The 21,741-nt window shown below is 39.5% G+C and overlaps 1 protein-coding gene across 7 annotated transcripts in view; it reads right to left on the reverse strand.

Annotated features, from left to right (window-relative positions):
• Positions 1-21,741, reverse strand: part of LOC126481541 (protein NDRG3) — a 529,080-nt gene that overhangs the window by 62,728 nt on the left and 444,611 nt on the right. For all 7 annotated transcript variants that reach the window (XM_050105365.1, XM_050105367.1, XM_050105366.1 and 4 more), the window contains one exon: positions 5,125-5,266. In XM_050105365.1, the coding sequence (XP_049961322.1) occupies positions 5,125-5,266 (142 nt within the window). The remainder of the gene's footprint in view (positions 1-5,124; positions 5,267-21,741) is intronic.

Below are 21,741 nucleotides of genomic sequence, written 5' to 3' on the forward strand. Positions count from 1 at the left end.
ATAAGAAGAATTTACAGATGTACAAGATAGATTTTTTCTGATATAGTGTAGCAATTCCTTGCGAAATTAAATTTACGAAGAGTGCACCAGCTAATAGCACTAGGAAGAGAGGTATCTGGTTGGAGAGAAGGATATACATGGTTGATGAATGCATAGAGGAGCATTGGTAATCCCTATTGTTGCTTTAGTAGACATGTCATTAAATGTCTTCTGATCCTGGAGATATTATTCAATTCACTAATAAAAAGTGGGAGATCACTCCAGAATCAGGAACCTGCTACTGAGAAAGATTTCAAGAAAGTGGCTGAATGATTGAGTGGAACACAAAGAATTTTGCTTTGACTGGATTGGTGTTTCTGCCACGTTGTTCAGGTAAGAGCCTTAAGGCCAAGGAAAGGTATGAGGGGCAGTGTTTGTTGATAAGACAGTTGAGAAGACAGAGGCTATGGAAATCTCTGTGTTCGTGCTCAGTCAAATTTAAATTTTCATCTGTTATTACTCCTAAACTCTTTGCTGAATGAGAGAAGATGATATTTGCCTCATTTAGGATTAAAGATGGTAAAGTTTACTGATATTTTGGGCTAATTACCCTAGAATGAACAACTAATACCCCTTGGGTTTTGGATTGATTGAGCTCTAACCATATATGTTGTTGTTGTTGTTGTGGTTTTGAGTCCTGAGACTGGTTTGATGCAGCTCTCCATGCTACTCTATCCTGTGCAAGCTTCATCATCTCCCAGTACCTACTGCAACCTACATCCTTCTGAATCTGCTTAGTGTATTCATCTCTTGGTCTCCCTCTACAATTTTTACCCTCCACGCTGCCCTCCAGTACCAAATTGGTGATCCCTTGATGCCTCAGAACATGTCCTACCAACCGATCCCTTCTTCTAGTCAAGTTGTGCCACAAATTCCTCTTCTCCCCAACTCTATTCAATACCTCCTCATTAGTTACGTGATCTACCCATATAATCTTCAGCATTCTTCTGTAGCACCACATTTCGAAATCTTCTATTCTCTTCTTGTCTAAACTATTTATTGTCCATGTTTCACTTCCATACATGGCTACACTCCAGATAAATACTTTCAGAAACGACTTCCTGACACTTAAATCAATACTCGATGTTAACAAATTTCTCTTCTTCAGAAACGCTTTCCTTGCCATTGCCAGTCTACATTTTATATCCCCTCTACTTCGACCATCATCAGTTATTTTGCACCCCAAATAGCAAAACTCCTTTACTACTTTAAGTGTCTCATTTCCTAATCTAATTCCCTCAGCATCACCTGATTTAATTTGACTACATTCCATTATCCTTGTTTTGCTTTTGTTGATGTTCATCTTATACCCTCCTTTCAAGACACTGTCCATTCCATTCAACTGCTCTACCAAGTTCTTTGCTGTCTCTGACAGAATTACAATGTCATTGGCAAACCTCAAAGTTTTTATTTCTTCTCCATGGATTTTAATACCTACTCTGAACTTTTCTTTTGTTTCCTTTACTGCTTGCTCAATACACAGATCGAATAGCATTGGGGAGAGGCTACAACCCTGTCTCACTCCCTTCCCAACCACTGCTTCCCTTTCATGTCCCTTGACTCTTATAGCTGCCATCTGGTTTCTGCACAAATTGTACGTAGCCTTTTGCTCCCTGTATTTGACCCCTGCCACCTTCAGAATTTGAAAGAGAGTATTCCATTCAACGTTGTCAAAAGCTTTCTCTAAGTCTACAAATGCTAGAAATGTAGGTTTGCCCTTCCTTAATCTTTCTTCTAAGATAAGTCGTAGGGTCAGTATTGCCTCACGTGTTCCAACATTTCTACGGAATCCAAACTGATCTTCCCCGAGGTCACCTTCTACCAGTTTTTCCATTCATCTGTAAAGAATTTGCGTTAGTATTTTGCAGCTGTGACTTATTAAACTGATAGTTTGGTAATTTTCACATCTGTCAACACCTGCTTTCTTTGGGATTGTAATTACTATATTCTTCTTGAAGTCTGAGGGAATTTTGCCTGTCTCATACATCTTGCTCACCAGATGGTAGAGTTTTGTTAGGCCTGGCTCTCCCAAGGCTGTTAGTAGTTCTAATGGAATGTTGTCTACTCCTGGGGCCTTGTTTCGACTTAGGTCTTTCAGTGCTCTGTCAAACTCTTCACGCAGTAACATATCTCCCATTTCATCTTCATCTACCTCCTCTTCCATTTCCATAATATTGTCCTCAAGAACATTGCCCCTGTATAGACCCTCTATGTACTCCTTCCACCTTTCTGCTTTCCCTTCTTTGCTTAGAACTGGGTTTCCATCTCTTTTCTCCAAAGGTAGGCAGTATCTATCTTAACCCTCATGAGATAAGCCTCTACATCCTTACATTTGTCCTCTAGCCATCCCTACTTAGCCATTTTGCACTTCCCGTCGATCTCATTTTTGAGACGTTTGTATTCCTTTTTGCCTGCTTCACTTACTGCATTTTTGTATTTTCTCCTTTCATCAATTAAATTCAGTATCTCTTCTGTTACCCAGGGATTTCTACTAGCCCTCGTGTTTTTACCTACTTGATCCTCTGCTGCCTTCACTATTTCATTCCTCAAAGCTACCCATTCTTCTTCTACTGTATTTCTTTCCCCCATTCCTGTCAATTGTTCCCTTCTGCTCTCCCTGAAACTTTGTACAACCTCTGGTTCTTTCAGTTTATCCAGGTCCCCTCTCCTTAAATTCCCAGCTTTTTGCAGTTTCTTCAGTTTTAATCTACAGTTCATAACCGATAGATTGTGGTCAGAGTCCACATCTGCCCCTGGAAATGTCTTACAATTTAAATCTGGTTCCTAAATCTCTGTCTTACCATTATATAATCTATCTGAAACCTTTTAGTATCTCCAGGGTTCTTCCATGTATACAACCTTCTTTCATGTTTCCTGAACCAAGTGTTAGCTATGATTAAGTTATGCTTTGTGCAAAATTCCACCAGGTGGCTTCCTCTTTCATTTCTGAGCCCCAATCCATATTCACCTACTATGTTTTCTTCTCTTCCTTTTCCTACTGTCGAATTCCAGTCACCCATGACTATTAAATTTTCGTCTCCCTTCACTATCTGAATAATTTCTTTTATCTCATCATACATTTCATCAATTTCTTCATCATCTGCAGAGCTAGTTGGCATACAAACTTATACTAGTGTAGTAGGTGTGGGCTTCGTGTCTATCTTGGTCACAACAATTTGTTCACTATGCTGTTTGTAGTAGCTTACTTGCACTCCTATTTTTTTTGTTCATTATTAAACCTACTCCTGCATTACCCCTATTTTATTTTGTATTTATGACCCTGTATTCACCTGACCAAAAGTCTTGTTCCTCCTGCCACCAAACTTCACTAATTCCCACTATATTTCACTTCAACCTATCCATTTCCCTTTTTAAATTTTCTAACCTACCTGCCCGATTAAGGGATCTGACATTCCACACTCCGATCCATAGAACGCCAGTTTTCTTTCACTTGATTATGACATCCTCTTGAGTAGTTCCCGCCCTGAGATCCAAATGGGGGACTATTTTTACCTCCGGAATATTTTACCCAAGAGGACGCCATCATCATTTAATCATACAGTAAAGCTGCAAGCCCTCGGGAAAAATTACGGTTGTAGTTTCCCCTTGCTTTCAGCCGTTCACAGTACCACAACAGCAAGGCTGTTTTGGTTAGTGTTACAGGGCCAGATCAGTCAATCATCCAGACTGCTGCCCCTGCAACTACTGAAAAGGCTGCTGCCCCTCTTCAGGAACCACACGTTTGTCTGGCCTCTCAACAGATACCCCTCTGTTGTGGTTGCACCTACGGTACGGCTGTCTGCATCGTTGAGGCACACAAGCCTCCACACCAACAGCAAGGTCCATGGTTCATGGGGGGTAACCATATATATCATGCCCATATTATTACTTTCCAAGACCATTTAATTACCTGACAACACTTCCCCCGTGCATTTTGTTCCTTTCATAAAATGAGCACATTGCCTTTGTGTATAGAGTTGAACTAATAATGTATGTCACACTATTCTATCTCCAAAGGCTTTCTGCCAAGTTGATACTGGAAGTAAAGAAAATATTTCTGAGGCATGGCGTTTTTCAGTAAACTTCATCTGCATTTGAGAAGATATGTTTAGTTACTTCTGCAAATAAACACTACTGACGTCCATACATTTTCTTTCTTCTTTTTGGAAACATTTGATTTCTGTCAATATTGCATTAGTGTCACAATCGTACTTTCAGCCACTTTGACACCAACTCTTGAACTTTATTGTCATCTGCAGAACTCATTTCATCCAGATATTTATTTAGTTTTAGAATTAAGTGAAAATCAGGAGCTTGATATTAATTATTTCCAAACAACCAACATTACATCATTTATTTAGGATACAACTATTTTCAAGAGTTCACTTTTCATTCTCAATATCACACAGATCACTTATTGTGCAGCATTAAGGAAAAGAACAGGAGAAGCCATTGCCTTACAGAACCATTTAAATAGAGTACACAAAACATCCACATCATGGTGCATGCAGTCACTTAAGGTAAGTGTGGTAATTGTGCTGTTCAATTCTGTATCCAAGCATTCGTCAGAGACTGTCTCTGATTTAACTTTTTGTACACAGTTATAGTGCAATTAGTATAAGGAAAATTTTGACATATTATTAAGACAGAAGAGGAAAAAACATTGAGAGCAATGGGGCAAATTATTTTTTATTTTATTTTTATTAGAAATATTCACTTCCTATACAAACCATGTAAATTTCAGAATGAAATCTCTCTGGGAGAAAAGCTGCGAGACATACAATGACAGTAGGAAAGAAGTAGGAAATAAACTGTGAAACTAACAAACTTCAAAAATGGTTAGATTTTTTGTTACGTGTTTCCATTAAAACTCTATTTTGTATTTGAAGTATCATCTTCTGCCCTATTTTTTCTGGAATTCACACAGACACACCCAATAAATATAAAATATCAGCATGCATTATTAAGAGAGTATCTGGACAGTTACGATTTACTGAGAACTGCGATATTACAACACCAATAAAACATTTTATCTATGAAAATACAATACATAACTAGTATTCTGAGAAATATTGATGAACTAACCTTTTCAGGGTGATTCAGGGCAAACCTGCATAGTACATTGGCTCCAGCACCAACACCAAAACCAATGAATGACTTTAGGCCAAAGTGTGACATCACGAAGTTTAGCTGCTCTGCTAGTTCATCCATTGTTGGGTATACATAACTGAAACACAAAGGTACATAAATACATTTTTTAATTATTGTGAGACACTAAATTCATGTCGCACATATAACACATGCCTATTAACAACAGTGAGCTGTATTTTCAAATGAGTTATGGAAGAACAAACAACTCACACGATTATTTTGTCATTTGAGTCGTTTGATGCATACAGCCACTTCTCTTTCTGTTTGTCCATAACAGTCCTGACATTTACACAACATATGACTATGTTAAGATTCTTTTAAAATATGGTGTCTACAGGTATTAAATCAGTTATAAAACAGTTAGAGTTTTAACACTACTGCACTTAAATGGAACCTGCCCTTTGTTGCACAAAAGCACTCTGTCTTCGGGCCACAAGTGGCCCATTGGGACCATCTGACCGCCGTGTCATCCTCAGCTGAGGATGTGGATAGGAGGGGCATGTGGTCAGCACATTGCTCCCCCCAGTCATTATGATGATTTTCTTTGACCGGAGCCACTGCTATTCGGTCGAGTAGTTCGTTAATTGGCATCATGAGGCTGAGTGCACCCCGAAAAATGGCAACAGTGCATTGGTGGCCTGGATGGTCACCCATCCAAGTGCCGGCCACCCCAACAGCTTGCACAAAAAGTGCATTGTTATTTCTGTACTTCAGCTGCATTCCATCAACTGAAGTGTTGACAAGCCTTTTTTGGTACCATATGGCTTTCATTTTACTGAAACAAAACTTTTTCAGCGGAAATATGGCCTATATTTTCACATGCTGCTGACTACATACATCTGAGCATGATTGTGGCCACTGTAATTTCACTTTCCCCTTTCTTCAAATTATTGTATAAGGTATTTGCAATGGTAATTGATTTATCAATTGCTAATAAAGATTTGAAAACCTAGTACACAAATATTTACATAGTATGTAGATCAAGTGGCTGGTATGTTACTGTTTTAATTTACTTTTGTATCTCCGTTCATTTGATATCTTGCAACAATTGTCAGCTAGGGTCATAAGGAAGTGTTTGTCACCACCTAGGCATCAAGCAAGGGTACTGTTCCATTATTTTTCGTGTGTACAGCTGTGATATTATTAATTCAGCTGACAACCGTACAGCCATTCTCAAGGTGAGTCACTTGCAAAATTTTTAATCACTTTACACAATACTGTGGACTGATGTGCAGGCATCAGACATAACTGTTCATCAAACTTTCTTGTACATGTCACCAATTGTAAGGGATTCTACAATTGACAGCAGTATGACATAGTAAACTGCACCCCTTAAGCATTACTGGTTCTTTGGAGCTTTGGGAACTGAGCATGCCTCTTTCTGGCAGGGACATAGTGATATAGTCTTGCCATTGCACTCAGCAATGCTCAAATGCTATGAATCACACCAAAACCATAGAGGGGTACCTGTGTAATAGGTTGTCAAGACACACACCTGAATGCACGGTAAGAGTTGTTTGGGTTTTGTGCGGAGAGGTTACAAGCTGTTGAGCCACACAAAAGTTATTTGAAAAGTTTGTAATGGAATCAAATGAAAGAGCCATAGTGAATGATTATTTAGTTTACTTGAAAAGAATGTGCAAAACAGTATCCTCATCCTTATTCAGTATCATCTACTCACAAGACAAGTCTGGACAGGTATAAAGTGTGTGTGTATGTGTTGGGGTTTATGGGCACTCAACATCGAGGTCATCAGCGCCCGACAGGTATAAAGGCTAATGTGGACTGTCATAGTGTGAAAGATAAATTTGGAAAAGTAATACACCAATGTCAAACTTCAGTGTGATAGTGGATATAAAATTTAACTGATAATATGAGAATGTTTGGCTCTACACATTGCTAGGAAGTGTGTTACTGATCAAATCAATAAACAAAGTAAAATGGTAAGTCCTGTTAGGCTTTCAAGGCACGATTTTTCCACCAAAATTTTAGGAATTTTTAGCTCCATAAAATAAAGAGACATGTTTTTGTTTTAGACAACAATGTTAGATTTTGCAATGAATCATGTTCTGTCTGCTAAGCATCCCTTAACCAAGTCTGAGTGCCACAAACTAAAAAGATACAAGGGGAGGGGAGGTTACTTACTCTGCAGCTCATCTCCAATGGTGAAGTAATTGCTGTCAATAGAGGTATGAATGTGTAGTCATGACAGCATCAGAGAGGAGGTAGTTGTTATCTGTGAATGAAAGTGCAGCATCAAGCAGGATAGCCACAATTGCCAGAGTGTATCAGGCAGTGATGAATAGGAGCAACTCCAGATATCAAAATGTGGGGCATTGCAGCCTCCAGATTGTTATTTTGAATGTGATATTAAAACTGAATTCCCAATTGTACTATGGTATTCAGAACATGTGATGTCACGTCACAGAACATGTGATGTCACGTCACAGTACAGAAGCACATGTAAAGGAGTTTTGCTGCAGTCATCAGCAAACCATGGTGTGAATCAGACATAAGAAGATACAATCCCCTTGAAAATATCTGCCACAGATGGAGATAAGATGTTACATTCCATTTGATCACAGCATAATAGCCCAGAACATTTTATTAATGGTGAAAGACACTGAAGTCACCAATATTAGTGTTGAGCATCAGTTGAGTTTTGGGAGACCTGCAAAGCCACACAGGAGCAGGGCTACTTCCTTTGTTGGCAGATTTGAACTGAGGAGTGGGTTTTCCCTAAATCCGAGCATATTGCGACACTTGTGGAAATTTTGAATCCAGTGTAAATACTTTGCTAGCAGTTTTGGAGCTAATGCTTGACACAGCGAGTTTTTGTTTACAAATTAGGTTACAAGTGATCTGTCAGATTGTGGCACTAAATGGAAGGTTTATTTTAGATAATGGAATGTAGTCAAATAAAATTTAGTGTTACAGAGGGAATTATATTAGGGAGTGAAACAGAAAAGTAGTAGTAGATAGTTTGAGTATTTGGCCAGCAAGTAACTGATGATGGATGAAGTAGAGATGATATGTACCTTCTGAAAATATAAATTTAAGTGTTAAAAATGGTTTTGAAAGTATTTGACTGGATTGTAGACTAGAACAGAATGAAAATGGACAATAAATGGTTCAGAGTGTGTAGACTTATAAAGAAAAGAACATGGATGATAATTGGTTCAGACACGAAGAGAACAGAAGCTTCAGAAACATTGAGCTACAGAAAAAAGCTGAAGATTGGATGGACAGCTTAGTAACGATGAGGAACTGAACTGAATCTGCAAGGAAAGAAATGTATGCTGCAACATGGCTAAAAGAAGAGACTGGTTGATGGGACGCATCTTAGGCATCAAAGAATTAGTTTGGTAGTGGGGTTAAAAATTGTAGAGGGAGACAAAGGACTGATTACAGGAAGCAAGTTCAAATGGATGTATATTGCACTGATTAGGCAAAACTGAAGAGGCCTGCACAGGATAGACCAGTGCCGAGAGCTGCGCCAGGTAACTTTTTGAAGAATGTAATGAACCAGTGTGAATAATCAAAGGTGAGAAACAAACCAACTATTGTACAGTCACAATGTTGAGTGCGTAAAAATTCTTAAGAGTTAAAGGGAGATTGAGACCTGACTTGACCAGATTGTGAGTCAACTCCTGTTGGCTGTGGACCATCATTGAAGAAAGGAGATTATGGTCTTTTCTTTCTCTAATTAATTCATTCATTCATAGGTTATTCATTCATCATGATTTGCAGATGCCATCAAAAAATAGAACGTTCAGTGATGGGGAACGAGTCAAGGTATACATTAACGAAAGACAAGGGAATTATAGAAACTTAACAATTACTCTGCATTAACAATAAACTGTCACAATGGTGCTTAAAGCAAATTACACTTATGCCATCTAGATTTAATTCAGTAAATTAATAATAAAACTCCTACCCTGAGAAAAGTACCTATACTGTTTGAAATACCATCCTCCTCAATGTAGGGTCAGTGTCCGAACACTATACCACTTACTCGACAATCCTCACCTAGGTAAGAAGGCAGCATTTGCAAGTTTTGTGAATGAATGTTGTCACTCAATGCAGCTTCTCATGTTTGTAACAGTCAAGTTTATGATGACTTACTCCAAGCAAATGTTAATTCACTATCATCCTTCTTTTAAAAAATGGAAATGTGATGAACTATATGTCAGATTCCTTGTAATGGACTTGACAATATGCAGGATGTTGTATGACCTCTTGGCTTTTGTCTTGGGATCTTTGAACAATGTTTGTTAAATGATGTTTCTGATTTTTCACCAGCACACGTGGCTGACATTGTCAGAGATTTATCCTCCATTAATTGTGGCAGGTTTGTATCAAGTCCACAGTTGGAGATTTTATGTACCTGTCACACTCACATCTGAGGGAGTTCCTCTGGTCATTCCCCAAGGAGTATATGTATTGCAATGGCAAAATAAGTGTATGAATGAATGAATGAGTGAGTGAGTGAGTGAGTGAGTGAGTGAGTGAGTGAATGAATGAATGAATGAAAGAAAAGACCCTAATCTTTCTTCTTCAATGACAGTACATGACTAATAGTAGCCAATTTCAAGCATTAAGTAAAAGCTTGAAATCTTTTACACAGTTAAGAGTTTTAAGGTAACCAAAATTGTGGTTGTACAGTGATCAGTGTGGTTTTCCTTAAGGAAGAAGCACAGCCTTATACAATGGCACAGCAGGTATGAATAATCTCTGGAAGTGTGCTCAACTCCATTCTGTCACCAACAATGGGGGTGAATCTTCAACAATGCTAGCCACTTGGGTTGGAGAAATCATTAAACAATGTCATCCAAAGATCCCGAGACAAAAGCCAATACTCAATTTGTCAAAAAGTGACCACAAAAGCATCAACCATTTTGTATTACTCAGGATGTCAGATGGCATATAATGATTTGACACCTGTCACAACAATACTGTATAGTCTGCTAAGCACCATGACAGCAGAGGAGTCAACCTACATGGTAATCTGTGGTGTCAGTGTTACAACTCACATTGAGTGCCAAAAAGTTGGCCTAGCAGTAAGCATTTTCCACAGTAACTTTGATGCTTTCTAGCATTGTTTGATAACATGCACATCAATACGTGTGCTCCACAAGCTACTATATGTGCATTGTGGAGGGTACATCATATTGATATTATCAGTTTTCTTTCCTATTTCATCTGCGTATTGAGTGAGGGAAAAATGTGTATCTATATGCCTCTGTATACAAACTAGTCTCTCTTGTTCCCATGACCCCTATGCGAGATGTTTGTCGGATACAGCATAACAGTTGCCCACTCTTCTCTGAATGTGTGTTCTTTAAATTTACTCTATGTACTACCATCAGAGATATGTCGTCTTTTTTCCAATGATATCCATTTAAATTCCCCCAGCATTTCTGTATAGACTACATGGATCTATTACAATCTGAGCAGCACATCTCTGAATTCATTCAATGTCTATTGTCATGCCTACTTGACAACAACTTCAGACACTAGACACTGCAGAACTGATCACACCAGCATTGTGTGATTTTCTTTGCAGATGCACTGAATTTTCTCAGAACCCTTCCAACACGTCTGTCTTCCACTCGCCTCCCCTAATACTGATTTTATGTGATCATCCCATTTCACATTGCGTCTTAATGTTACTTTAAACACACTGCCAGACATAAAACATGAAGCGCCCAGAAGAGAAGTTGGAAATGGTTGGAGAGGTGCATTCTGATATCTAAAATTTGAGAAATTAAGCACTGGAGATAACACATCAGGACACAGGATGTATGTGTAGCATTATTGTGCTTTCAAGAGTTCCCACAGTCACTGCCAGCCATGACCTTCAGTCACACACCTAATGGCTCCCTACATCATGATGCCACAAGTAACATCGCTGTGTCTCTCCAAAACAGTCAACAAATGGGACTTCTCCCCAGCTTGCCTGATGATGGTCATCTGGGATATTGCAGGAGCATGATTCATTACTGAACACAATGTGACGTCATTCATCAGCAGTCCATGCTTCCCATTCACAGAACCAATCCAAAAGCTGCCATTTGTTGTGTGATGTCAACAGCAACTTATGTATGAGATGGTTATTTCCTAGGCTGGTTGCTGCTAGTCTCCAACAAACGGTGAGAGATGACGTAGAATGAGCAGGGAGTCCATTACGTGTTCTTCGTTGGCAGTTGCATATGTGACGGGATTACAATGTGCTTGGTTCACAATAGGGTGAGCTTCCCTTGCGGTGCTCAAATGTGGTTGACCGGAAACTTGACGATGAGTGTGCCTGCCCTCAGTCCAACATCGGGCCACTGCCACATCCAAATGCCCTTCAAATTTTCATATTGCATGATTTGACCAGCAAGCTAAATGGAGACCTACAATGACCTCCCTTCCAAACTCTGTCAGAGTACTGATAACACTGTCTCACATGAATAGGCAGCATCTCCATGTCCTTCACAATAATTACTCAACATCTGATACTATTCAGATCCTTTATACATGCTATCATGTCTGCTTACAACACTAATACACTCTGGTTGCTATTCTACCTGTCACAGAGAATTGTAACTCTTTTCATTTACACATTCAGGGATGGTGTGTATGTATATGAAGTTGCACCGAGATCTGACCATATACTCTGGGTGCTTGATCTGGTACCGAGCGCCATGGGTTTCAAATTCGTGCAAGATGACATGGACCTCGATTACCACTAGAGGTCTCTGCAGCCGTCGCGTCATAACCTGTGGCTTCATGCGCATATAATGTGAGGGTGCCACAGTGGAGCACGTGGTTCCAGCAGCCAATAATGACATACCCTATCATGTATTTAAGTGCCTGCCTCTCACCCAGTGAGGCAGTCTGATATTTGCGTGAATCTATCAACATCTTGCCTACAGACAACATGTTTACTTTACTTTGTTTCCATGTACGAGTGGACATTGTGGATTTGAGAGTTTTTTGCTTGTGACCCTGTTGCTTCTTGTGTGCTGTTGCTTGTAAGGTCTTGCTCAGTTGTCCATCATTGTTCTTGTCCATTCTTTCCCATTTGTTTTGTTTGTTCATGAGCTGCTTCCGTTTGGTCCCACCATGCTTTCATTCTCAGCAACGCTGCGACCGGTCTAGTCATGGTTACAACACTTCAATTTATTTTTTTAGCCTGTGTACGTATATGATGTTTCCTGCTCAAGATGTTCACCACTTATCTAGTAATCAGTTTCCACCAGATTATTTCTCTTTGTTAGACATTATCTTACAATTATGTGCATTTGAAGACACCTCCCATTCATTACACCTACTGAAAATTTTGTCTAAGTCACTTCTGTAATTCATTATAATCATGCAATGACAATACTTTCCTGCACACAACAATGTCATCAGCTAATGTTTCTGGAGATGGTTTCACATTTTCAGTTTGTTTCTCAAGCCAGTCAATAAACCCTTGAAGTTTCCCAGTATATGTTTGGTACATCCTGTAATTTGTTTTGTCTTTCTCCTTTAGTGAGCAGCAAAACAACTGTAGTGTTATTCCAGTGTTTGAAAATTGTCTTCCACTGAAGACCTTTTCTACATAATTTGCTTGATACAGCTCAACTGACATTACCCACAGAATGTCATTGTTGTTATTATGAATTGCCTGTATATCTAATGCATCTCTTGACCCATATGGACGTTAAAGAAAGCTTAGCATTCTTATGTAATTTCATCTCTATTGTTGGATACCATTCTACCTATGATCTTAAATGCTAATATGCAGTATCCATCACACCTAAGTTTCTGTTTGGTTTTTTCATACTCTTATAATTATCTCTCCTATTAAATTTTCATTCCTTTTTCCTTGCATTCTCTTGGAGACATTTCCAAATAGTTTAGTTTAACATATTACATCAAGTTATTACTGTAGGTTATTTGAAATTCTCGCCTTCTCTCTAATAGTTACCTTGTTCCACTAGAGGTTTTCTTTTCTTTTGATTTCTTCATATAAACAACACCTTTTGATGTACCAGTTCTGTGAAACCTGGTAACTGATGTACTGATGTACTGACAACAATGTTCTCCAGCTTTTTATCCCTATCTACTATAATTCGGGTCACCATTCAACATATAGCTCTGCTACAATGTGTTCTTGCATAGTTCTCCCACTAGTGATGAAAACTACAAGTATGTACATTAGACTTAAACTCGTCATTAAGCCATTTCATTGCCAGTGATAAAACAGTTGGAAACTTACTGCTACTGTAGATAATTTTGAAGAACTGACTAAATGAAGGTAAATTGATACACATAAGTGAAATGTGCAGATCATTCTGTATAAGAGTTAAATTTTACAAACATTTCCTTAAGCACATTGAAAGCATAAAAGTTATTTTGATATATTTCAGAGGTAACTTTCTTACAGCACACATACCAGTAGCAAAAAGTGTGATAACTGAAACTATAGAAAACAAGTATCGTTAACAAAATTATTTTCATTTGTAAATGGTTTAGTAAAAACGAAAATGCTTTATTTTCCATTATAAGTTTCTTTCTAAATATAACAGCTGATCAGAACACTTTGTTGAATGTATTATGACTTGTTTTTTTATCATGTTGCATGTGAGTGTCTAATTGTTTGAATAAATTACCTTGCTTAGACAATATTATGTTACATGTAAGTCTTATGATCCATTTTTTCCTCATATGTTTCCACAGAACAGATACATAAATAAGTACATAAAGGTTTTGTTTAATTATCTTGCTTGATACAGTTTAGTTCTTTTCATTCTTATTTTGTTTCGATGACGATACAAACAAAAAAACTATCTGAACAGGCCTTTAAGGCCCAATGGTACCAACTAGCTGCCATGTCATCCTCAGCTTATGCATCACTGGATGCGGGTATCGAGTGGCAGGTGGTCAGCACATTGCTCTCCTGGCTGTTGTCAGTTTTCATCACCGGTGCCGCTACTTCTCAACTGTAGCTCCTCAATTGGTCTCACAAAGGTTGAGTGCACCCCACTCGTCAACAGCACTCAGCAAACCTGGACAATGACCCATCCAACTGCTAGCCAAGCCTGATAGCGCTTAACTTTGGTTACCTGACAGGAACCAGTGTTACCAATGTGGCAAGGCCATTGGTTTTCAATAAGGATAGGCCTAAATTATTTGTATTTTAAGACTATCAGAGAAACAAATATCACAAAATACTGAAGTCTTCTTTGGGAAACCTTTTTATTTCCCAGGAAAAGGGTGGCTGTATTGATTGCTAGTTTTGACCAGCTAAATTGACATCTTCAGATAACAACAGAAAGCAGTGTCTACATGTATTACTAAATCAAAACACTTTGCACAATTGTGTTTAAAATTCCAAACTCAAAAATTGGGGTTACAATGCATATTCCTACATATTTTTTCACTGTGCAAAATGAAATGGTGCACAATGCATTTATACATATATAATGTGACCACAATTATTGAGTTTGGTATTGTAAATGTGATTGTGATAAAACAACTTATTTCAGTAGTCGATGCAGACACTGCTTTCTATTATGTGATCTGAAGAATGGCACTTAACTGGGCAAAACTAGTAATCAATGTATCTAACCTTGCAATCTTGGCAAATAAAAAGTTTTCATAAAGAAGACTACAAGATCATCTCCTACAGCACTGAGTATGTCAGGTAATTATAGTTCCCAGTAAATCAGTAAACTTTGTGACAAGTGTTTTTCTGTATATGCATATAACAAAAGTCAAAATACTGGTCAAATTTGTAAAATACTTATAACTGTTTGTCATAAAGGAACACTAGGTCAGCCCATCTTTCTGATAGATACATTTAACCTTAAGACTTCAGGTCACAATGCTGTTGTGGTCTTCGGGAGATGGGAAGGGGTTAACACAGTGGCAATTATTATTCCATATTCAGAATGCCTCATTGCAAATAAAAACTCATTAAAATTAAAGGATAAAGCTTATAAAAGTCCATATACATGGAAATTAAACATCACATTGTATATTTGAATAAGGTTATGTTACAAAAAGTGCAAAAAATGTCTAAAGTTGCCCAGCTTCATAGTATCCAAAAGTACCTTAACAATTGCCTTTTTCACTGAAACATCCCATGTGGCAACTACTATTAGTTACAACTTGCATTATATTAGTTAAAGAGGTCTTCAGCTGCATCAGGAACATTTTTCCCAATACATTTGCAAATATCTCATTTAGCTTGTTTAGGAACAAATGCTGAGACCTGAACTAATCTATGTTTCTCTCTAATCTTCTTGTCCCCGTATCATGGTAGAGGTCAGATGATTAGATTAGATTAATACTAGTTCCATGGATCATGAATACGATATTTCGTAATGATGTGGAACGAGTCGAATTTTCCAATACATGACATAATTAGGTTAATTTAACAACATACTTAAGTTAATATAACTACTTTTTTTGTGTTTTTTTATTTTTATTTATCTAATCTAATCTAATCGACCAGTTCTAGAATATTGCTCAAGTGTGTGAGACCCGTACCAGATAGGACTAACAAGGAATATTGAACGTATGTGGAGACAGACAGCACGAATGTCACAGGTTTGTTTAATGCATCAGAGAGTGTCACAGAGATATTGAAGGCACTGAACTGGAAGACTCTTGTAGATGGGTGTAAACTATCCCAAGAATGTCTGTTAACAAAGTTTCAAGAACTGGCTTTAAATGATGACTCTAGGAACATACTACAACTCCCTCTGTATAGCTCACATATGAATCGTGGGGATAAAATTAGAATAATTACTGCACGCACAGAGGTGCTCAAACAACCATACTTCCCATGTTCTGCCGGCCAGAGTCGCCGAACGGTTCTAGGCGCTACAGTCTGGAACCGCGCGACCGCTACAGTCACAGGTTTGAATCCTGTCTTGGGCATGGATGTGTGTGACGTCCTTAGGTTAGCTAGGTTTAAGTAGTTCTAAGTTCTAGGGGACTGATGACCTTAGAAGTTAAGTCCCATAGTTCTCAGAGTCATTTGAACCATTTTGAACCCATGTTCCATATTTGAATGGAACAGGAAGAAACTCTAATAACTGGTATAATGGGACATAGCCTCTCCCATGTGCCTCACAGTGGTTTGCAGAATACATACGTAGTTGTAGACAAGATGAGAAGTAGACCTTTCAGTAATCCAAAGTGAAGTCAGATGCCATCACAAGATAGGAATCCAGTCCCAGCACAAATTGAGTGAAAGGAGCAAAGCAAGCACTGGAAGTATGTGGCTTCACTATTGCCAAAGAAGGTGATGATCCAACCATTGTCAGGCAACGTGACAATATTTTTGGGTCTGCAATGATCTGGTGCTAGCATATAATATAAGGGGCATACCATTACAAAGAATGTGGTAAGCGAGGTCGTCAAGGCGAATCATTGCCGGAAGCTGTTGGAGGGGATGTTTTTGTTCCACAACAATGCCCCCATCTTATTCTGCCTCTCTTCAGATGAAGTACCATTGCATGGCAGGCATTTCCAGAATGATGAGGAGATGATTTTTGAAGGGGAACATTTCCCACACAGACAAAATGCAGACCTCTACAACCAAAGTGTCTTATCATTGAGACAAAACTGTCTTACTGAAGGGTGAATATTGAGAAACTAACATGACACATTTCATTGCGGCAGTCTAATTTTTATGAGGTAATAACTAAAGCACTGTGCCTATCTCTCTTAATTGTGCTTCAGGCATCCTTCTGTAGCATGCTAGTGAGCACCGGACTACACCCATTGCCTGAATTTCTTCAGTGGACTGCCCCCAATGTTCAGCTCCCCTGAATCAGTATACTGACCTACATTCATCCCACAAGTCAAAAATGTCAATGGTACTGAAGGCTACCAGAGCCCGAAGAGTTTGGCCAGACACACAAAAGATGCTAAATGTTGGCAGAACTATGTTCATAGCAGTCGGAATCACCCTGCGAATTTTTGAACCTCAGAGCTTACAGGGACTGGGCAAAAATATGGAAACACCAAAAACAGAACACATTACCATGCCTAATGCAGTGTAAGAAACTCGCCAGCATTCAAAACTGTTTCCAATCATCTTGCAATGGTTAAATACAGGTCCTGTATGACTCTCAGAGGAATATTATACCTTTTCTCCTGCAAAATAGCATTACAGTCTTGTACTGATGATGGAAGGATAACGATCACTACCCTTCTCTTGAATGTAGACTACAAAGGCTCAATAATACTGAGATCTGGTAACTGTGGTGTACACGGTCAATGTGACAATTCATCCTCATGCTCACAAAATAAAGTCCTGGGGGATGTGAGCTTTGTGAACTGGGCCTGTTACCTTGGAACACAGCATCACCACTGGGGAACAACTATTGGATAGGCGTGATCAACCAAAATGGTCACATAATCCTTGGCCTAGCAGAATAACCTTGGGGCCCAAGGAATGCCACGATATGGCTGCTCAAATCACCACCAAACTCCAGCCATGTATCGTGCTTGGGACGTAAACTCGGCCAGAAGTTGGAAACAATGAGAAACAAGACTTGTACAATGAAATCACACTCTTTCATTGCTCCTTAGCCCTGGTTTTATGGCTTCCGCATCATGTTTTCCTGTTATGGGGCATTCGCATCATTGATGAGTGGTTTTGGAATTCCCTCACCCTTGAGTTCCTCGCTTCCTGAGATGTCTTTGGTTGTTTTGGTGCTGAGAGGATTTGAAAGTGCGATATTCAGTTTTGCAGTGACTTCTGCAACTGCTGTCTTCTTATTTTGCGCCACAATCCTTTTCAACAACCATCCGTCACGATCACTCAACACCAATTTCGTCTACGTTGTCGCTTAGCGGATGATGTTTTTTGCTTTCCCTGTATGCGGTATGAATCTTCGATATGGTGTCTCTTGAAACACTGAACACTTAGGCCACTTCAGTTATGGAAGCCCCCACCGTATGAGCATCAACAAATTGCCAACGTTCGAATTCAGTTAGTTGCAACATAATGCGCTCACAGTCATGTAGAATACTGTTCTGATCACGACTGACACATTGCAACATATTCAGGACACTGCACAGGTGCCTTTCATGGTCAAATATAACAGCATAATCTGCAGGCTTGGCTAGCATCTGCTATTATGTTCAAGCAAGTGTTTCTCGCTGTCTCTATATTTTTATCCAACCCCTCTAGGATCAACGTGACAAGTTCACATCTTAGTCACGTGCTACCAGACACTGCAAGTGAGTATAATCTTTTCGCAGTCAGTCTGTCTTTCTAGGACTCGATCATGCGCTGGAGTCTGGTCCAGCCAGTAGCAGACTTTGACTTACAATGTCGTAGACATTGCGGGTTGATGAGCAGCTCATCCATATTTGTGTTCCTCCAAGCAGTTGATTAGCACGAATGTCTACATCTACCTCGGTTGGCTCTTTAAACACTATCTCAAACGGTTCGAGTTTTCAAAAATGGATGTAGTCGTCACCATTAATATCTCCCGAGATACTACAGCAGATTCTGCCTTCTCGGCATGGCGCCAGCAATGGCAGGATGCGAAGTGTCCAGCCGCATAGCGCATTAAATTTAACTGCAGATCATGTGATGAGCAGAAATGATTACAGTATCCGTTGAACGAAACCCCACCATCGACTCGCGCGGAAAGACTGCAGCTGTATGTTTTTGGGACAGCTTGCAAAGTCGTGGAAGGTGCTTCCGCGTACGGACCACTCCGTGCAAATCCCGCAGTTAAACATTTCTTACACTTACATCTGAGCTATGAAAGCCTTCTTACAGTATTTGGTGGAATCTGTATAATGTCCCTGTATCTTTTTGTCCATTTTCTATCGGGTGACGTCAACTGCGATTAGTCTATATGAGTTAACCAAGAAAAGTGGTTCTCTCTCCGATAACAATCGCGAATGGTAAATAGATGTGCTTCACAACTAGGGCAGCAAAATAACTGACGACGGATGAAGTAGACAGGATATGAAGTGCAGAGTGACTAACATGAATGTGTACTTGAAAAAGGGAAATTTCTTAATAATACTGCATATCATAAATTAAAGTCTCTTGCCGCATTTTTCTTTCTGTATGTGAAAGATAATCTCAAGAACACACTTGGGATTTTCATACAGTTTTTACTAATGGGTAGGACGATTCGCGAGGAATATTTGTGCTTATAATTTATTATCTCTACGACAGACAAATCATCCGGTCGTAGATACCTGTATGTCGTGAGACGCTACTTTGAATATAAATTGAAATGTTAGAAACTACTTTCTGAAGGTATTTCTTTAGAGTATAGAGTTGAATCGATGCGAAAGTGGACAACAAACAGTTCAAACAAGAAGAAAGTAGGAGCTTCTGAAATATTGTGCTACAGACGAATGCAGAAAATTAGAAGGGTAGATCGGATAACTTATCAAGAAGTAACAAATAACGCTGACTAAAAGAAGAGAGATATTGACATGCCACATCCTGAGAAATCAAAGAATCGTCAGTTTGGTAATGGAAGAAAGTGTGTGGAGTAAATTCGAAGAGGGAAACCATGGACTGACCACGGAAAGCAGTTTTAAACGGATGTAAGGTGAAGTAGTCACGCAGAGCTGAAGAAACTTGCACAGGATACACTATGTACAGAGCTGCATCGAACCGCTCTTTAGGCTGAAGACAAAATGGCAATACTATGCAGAAAGAACAAGTGCTTGTGCGTCTTAATTTCTCTAATTTTCACATAAAGATGGCTAAAAAGTAATGAACTGCTCAAAAAAGTTTTGCCCCACTGAGACGATTGACATATTTGTGCTTTTTTTAAATCGAAAACTCCATTATTAATACTCTTGTTATAATGGAACTCGGTACATACAGCCGCCACCTTCATTTTATTGCTTTTAAAAAATTAACCCCTTCACTTTTCTGACTGTCTATTTAATGTTAACATTTAACAAATTTAATTTTATGCCTGTACTGTCTCATCGACCATGAGTGCGGAAGCCTGCATTGTCTACTTGCTTTTTGACTCAGCCAGCTGTACTTCGAGGGATGCGTGTGGATTGTCAGCGCGGTCAGTCTTAACTGGCGACTAAGCTTGGGCAGTACATGCAACATACAAGGACTGGACAAAAATATCGAAACACCGCGAGAAATTCATGCTTGAACATAATGCAGATTCTAGTAAAGTCCACAGGCTGCGTTGTATTTAACCACGAACGGCTCCTGTGCAATGTTGCAAGTATCGGTCGTGGTCAAAACAGTGTTCTGTTTGCATTATGAGCTAAAGGAATTCGAATGTTAACGAATTGTTGATGCTCATATGGAGAGTGCATTCGCAACCAAGATAGCCGAACCGTTTGTTGTTTCAAAGATGATGATGACTGGTTTGTGGGGTGCTCAACTGCGCGATCATCATCGCCCGTACAAAGTTCCAATTCTTACACAGTCCAGTTTTTTTTTTTTTTTAACACACACAGTTCAATCTACCTACTGTCACGAATGAGGATGATGAAATGATGAGGACAACACAAATACCAAAACCCCGGGCAGAGAAAATCCCCAACCCAGCCTGGAATCGAACCCGGGGCCCCGTGATCCAGAGGCAGCAACGCTAGCCACTAGACCACGAGCTGCGGACATGTTTCAAAGAGCCAACTTGCCGAAGATGTATACCGCATACAGCGGAAAAACATCATCTGCTAAGTCACAACGCAGACAAAAGTGTGTGTTGAGCGTGTGACGGACGGTCACTGAGGAGAACTGTGACGAGAAATGAGAGGATGACAGTCGCAAAACTCACTGAAGAACTGTGTATCGTCGGACTCGCGAGCTCTGACAGCACCGAAACAACACGAAAAGAACTTCATAAGCACGGAATTGCATGGCGAGCTGGAATTCCAAACCTATTCATCAGTGATGTAAATGCCTACGACATGAAAACGTGGTGAGGAGGCCATAACACCTGCGCTCTGGAGCAATGGCAGAATGTCATTTGGTCGGATAAGTCTTGTTTCACACTGGTTCCAACTTCTGGCCGAGTTGCGTGCCAAGAGGGAAATATGGCAAGGGTTCGGTGATATTGTGGGCAACCTTATCGTGGTATTTCTTGGGCCCTCTGCTTACTCTGCAAAACTGCATTACTGCCAAGGATTACGTGGCCATTTCGGCTAATCAGGTCCGTCCTATGGTACAATGTTTGCTCCGCTATGGTGATGCTCTGTTACATGGCAGTTGGGCCCCCTCCACACAGCTCCCATCGCCCAGGACTGGTTTCGTGAGCACCACGATGAACTGTCGCTTTTCGCCTGGCTACCACTCTCATTACACCTAACTACTATTGCGCTTTTGTAGTCTACTTTGCAGAGAACGATGCGTATCGCTATCCACTTCAACCACCGTTACCTGAAGTTGCCACTATTTGGCAAGAAGAATGGTATAAAATTATCTTGAAAACCACAGAGGACCCCTATTTATCCATTCTGAGACGACTGGAAGCTTTTTTGAAAGCCAATTGTTTTCCTACACCGTATTATGCACGGAGTATTTTGTGTTTCCATATTTTTGTC

The sequence above is a fragment of the Schistocerca serialis genome, chromosome 5, assembly GCF_023864345.2.
Source record: "Schistocerca serialis cubense isolate TAMUIC-IGC-003099 chromosome 5, iqSchSeri2.2, whole genome shotgun sequence".
Lineage (NCBI taxonomy): Eukaryota > Metazoa > Arthropoda > Insecta > Orthoptera > Acrididae > Schistocerca > Schistocerca serialis.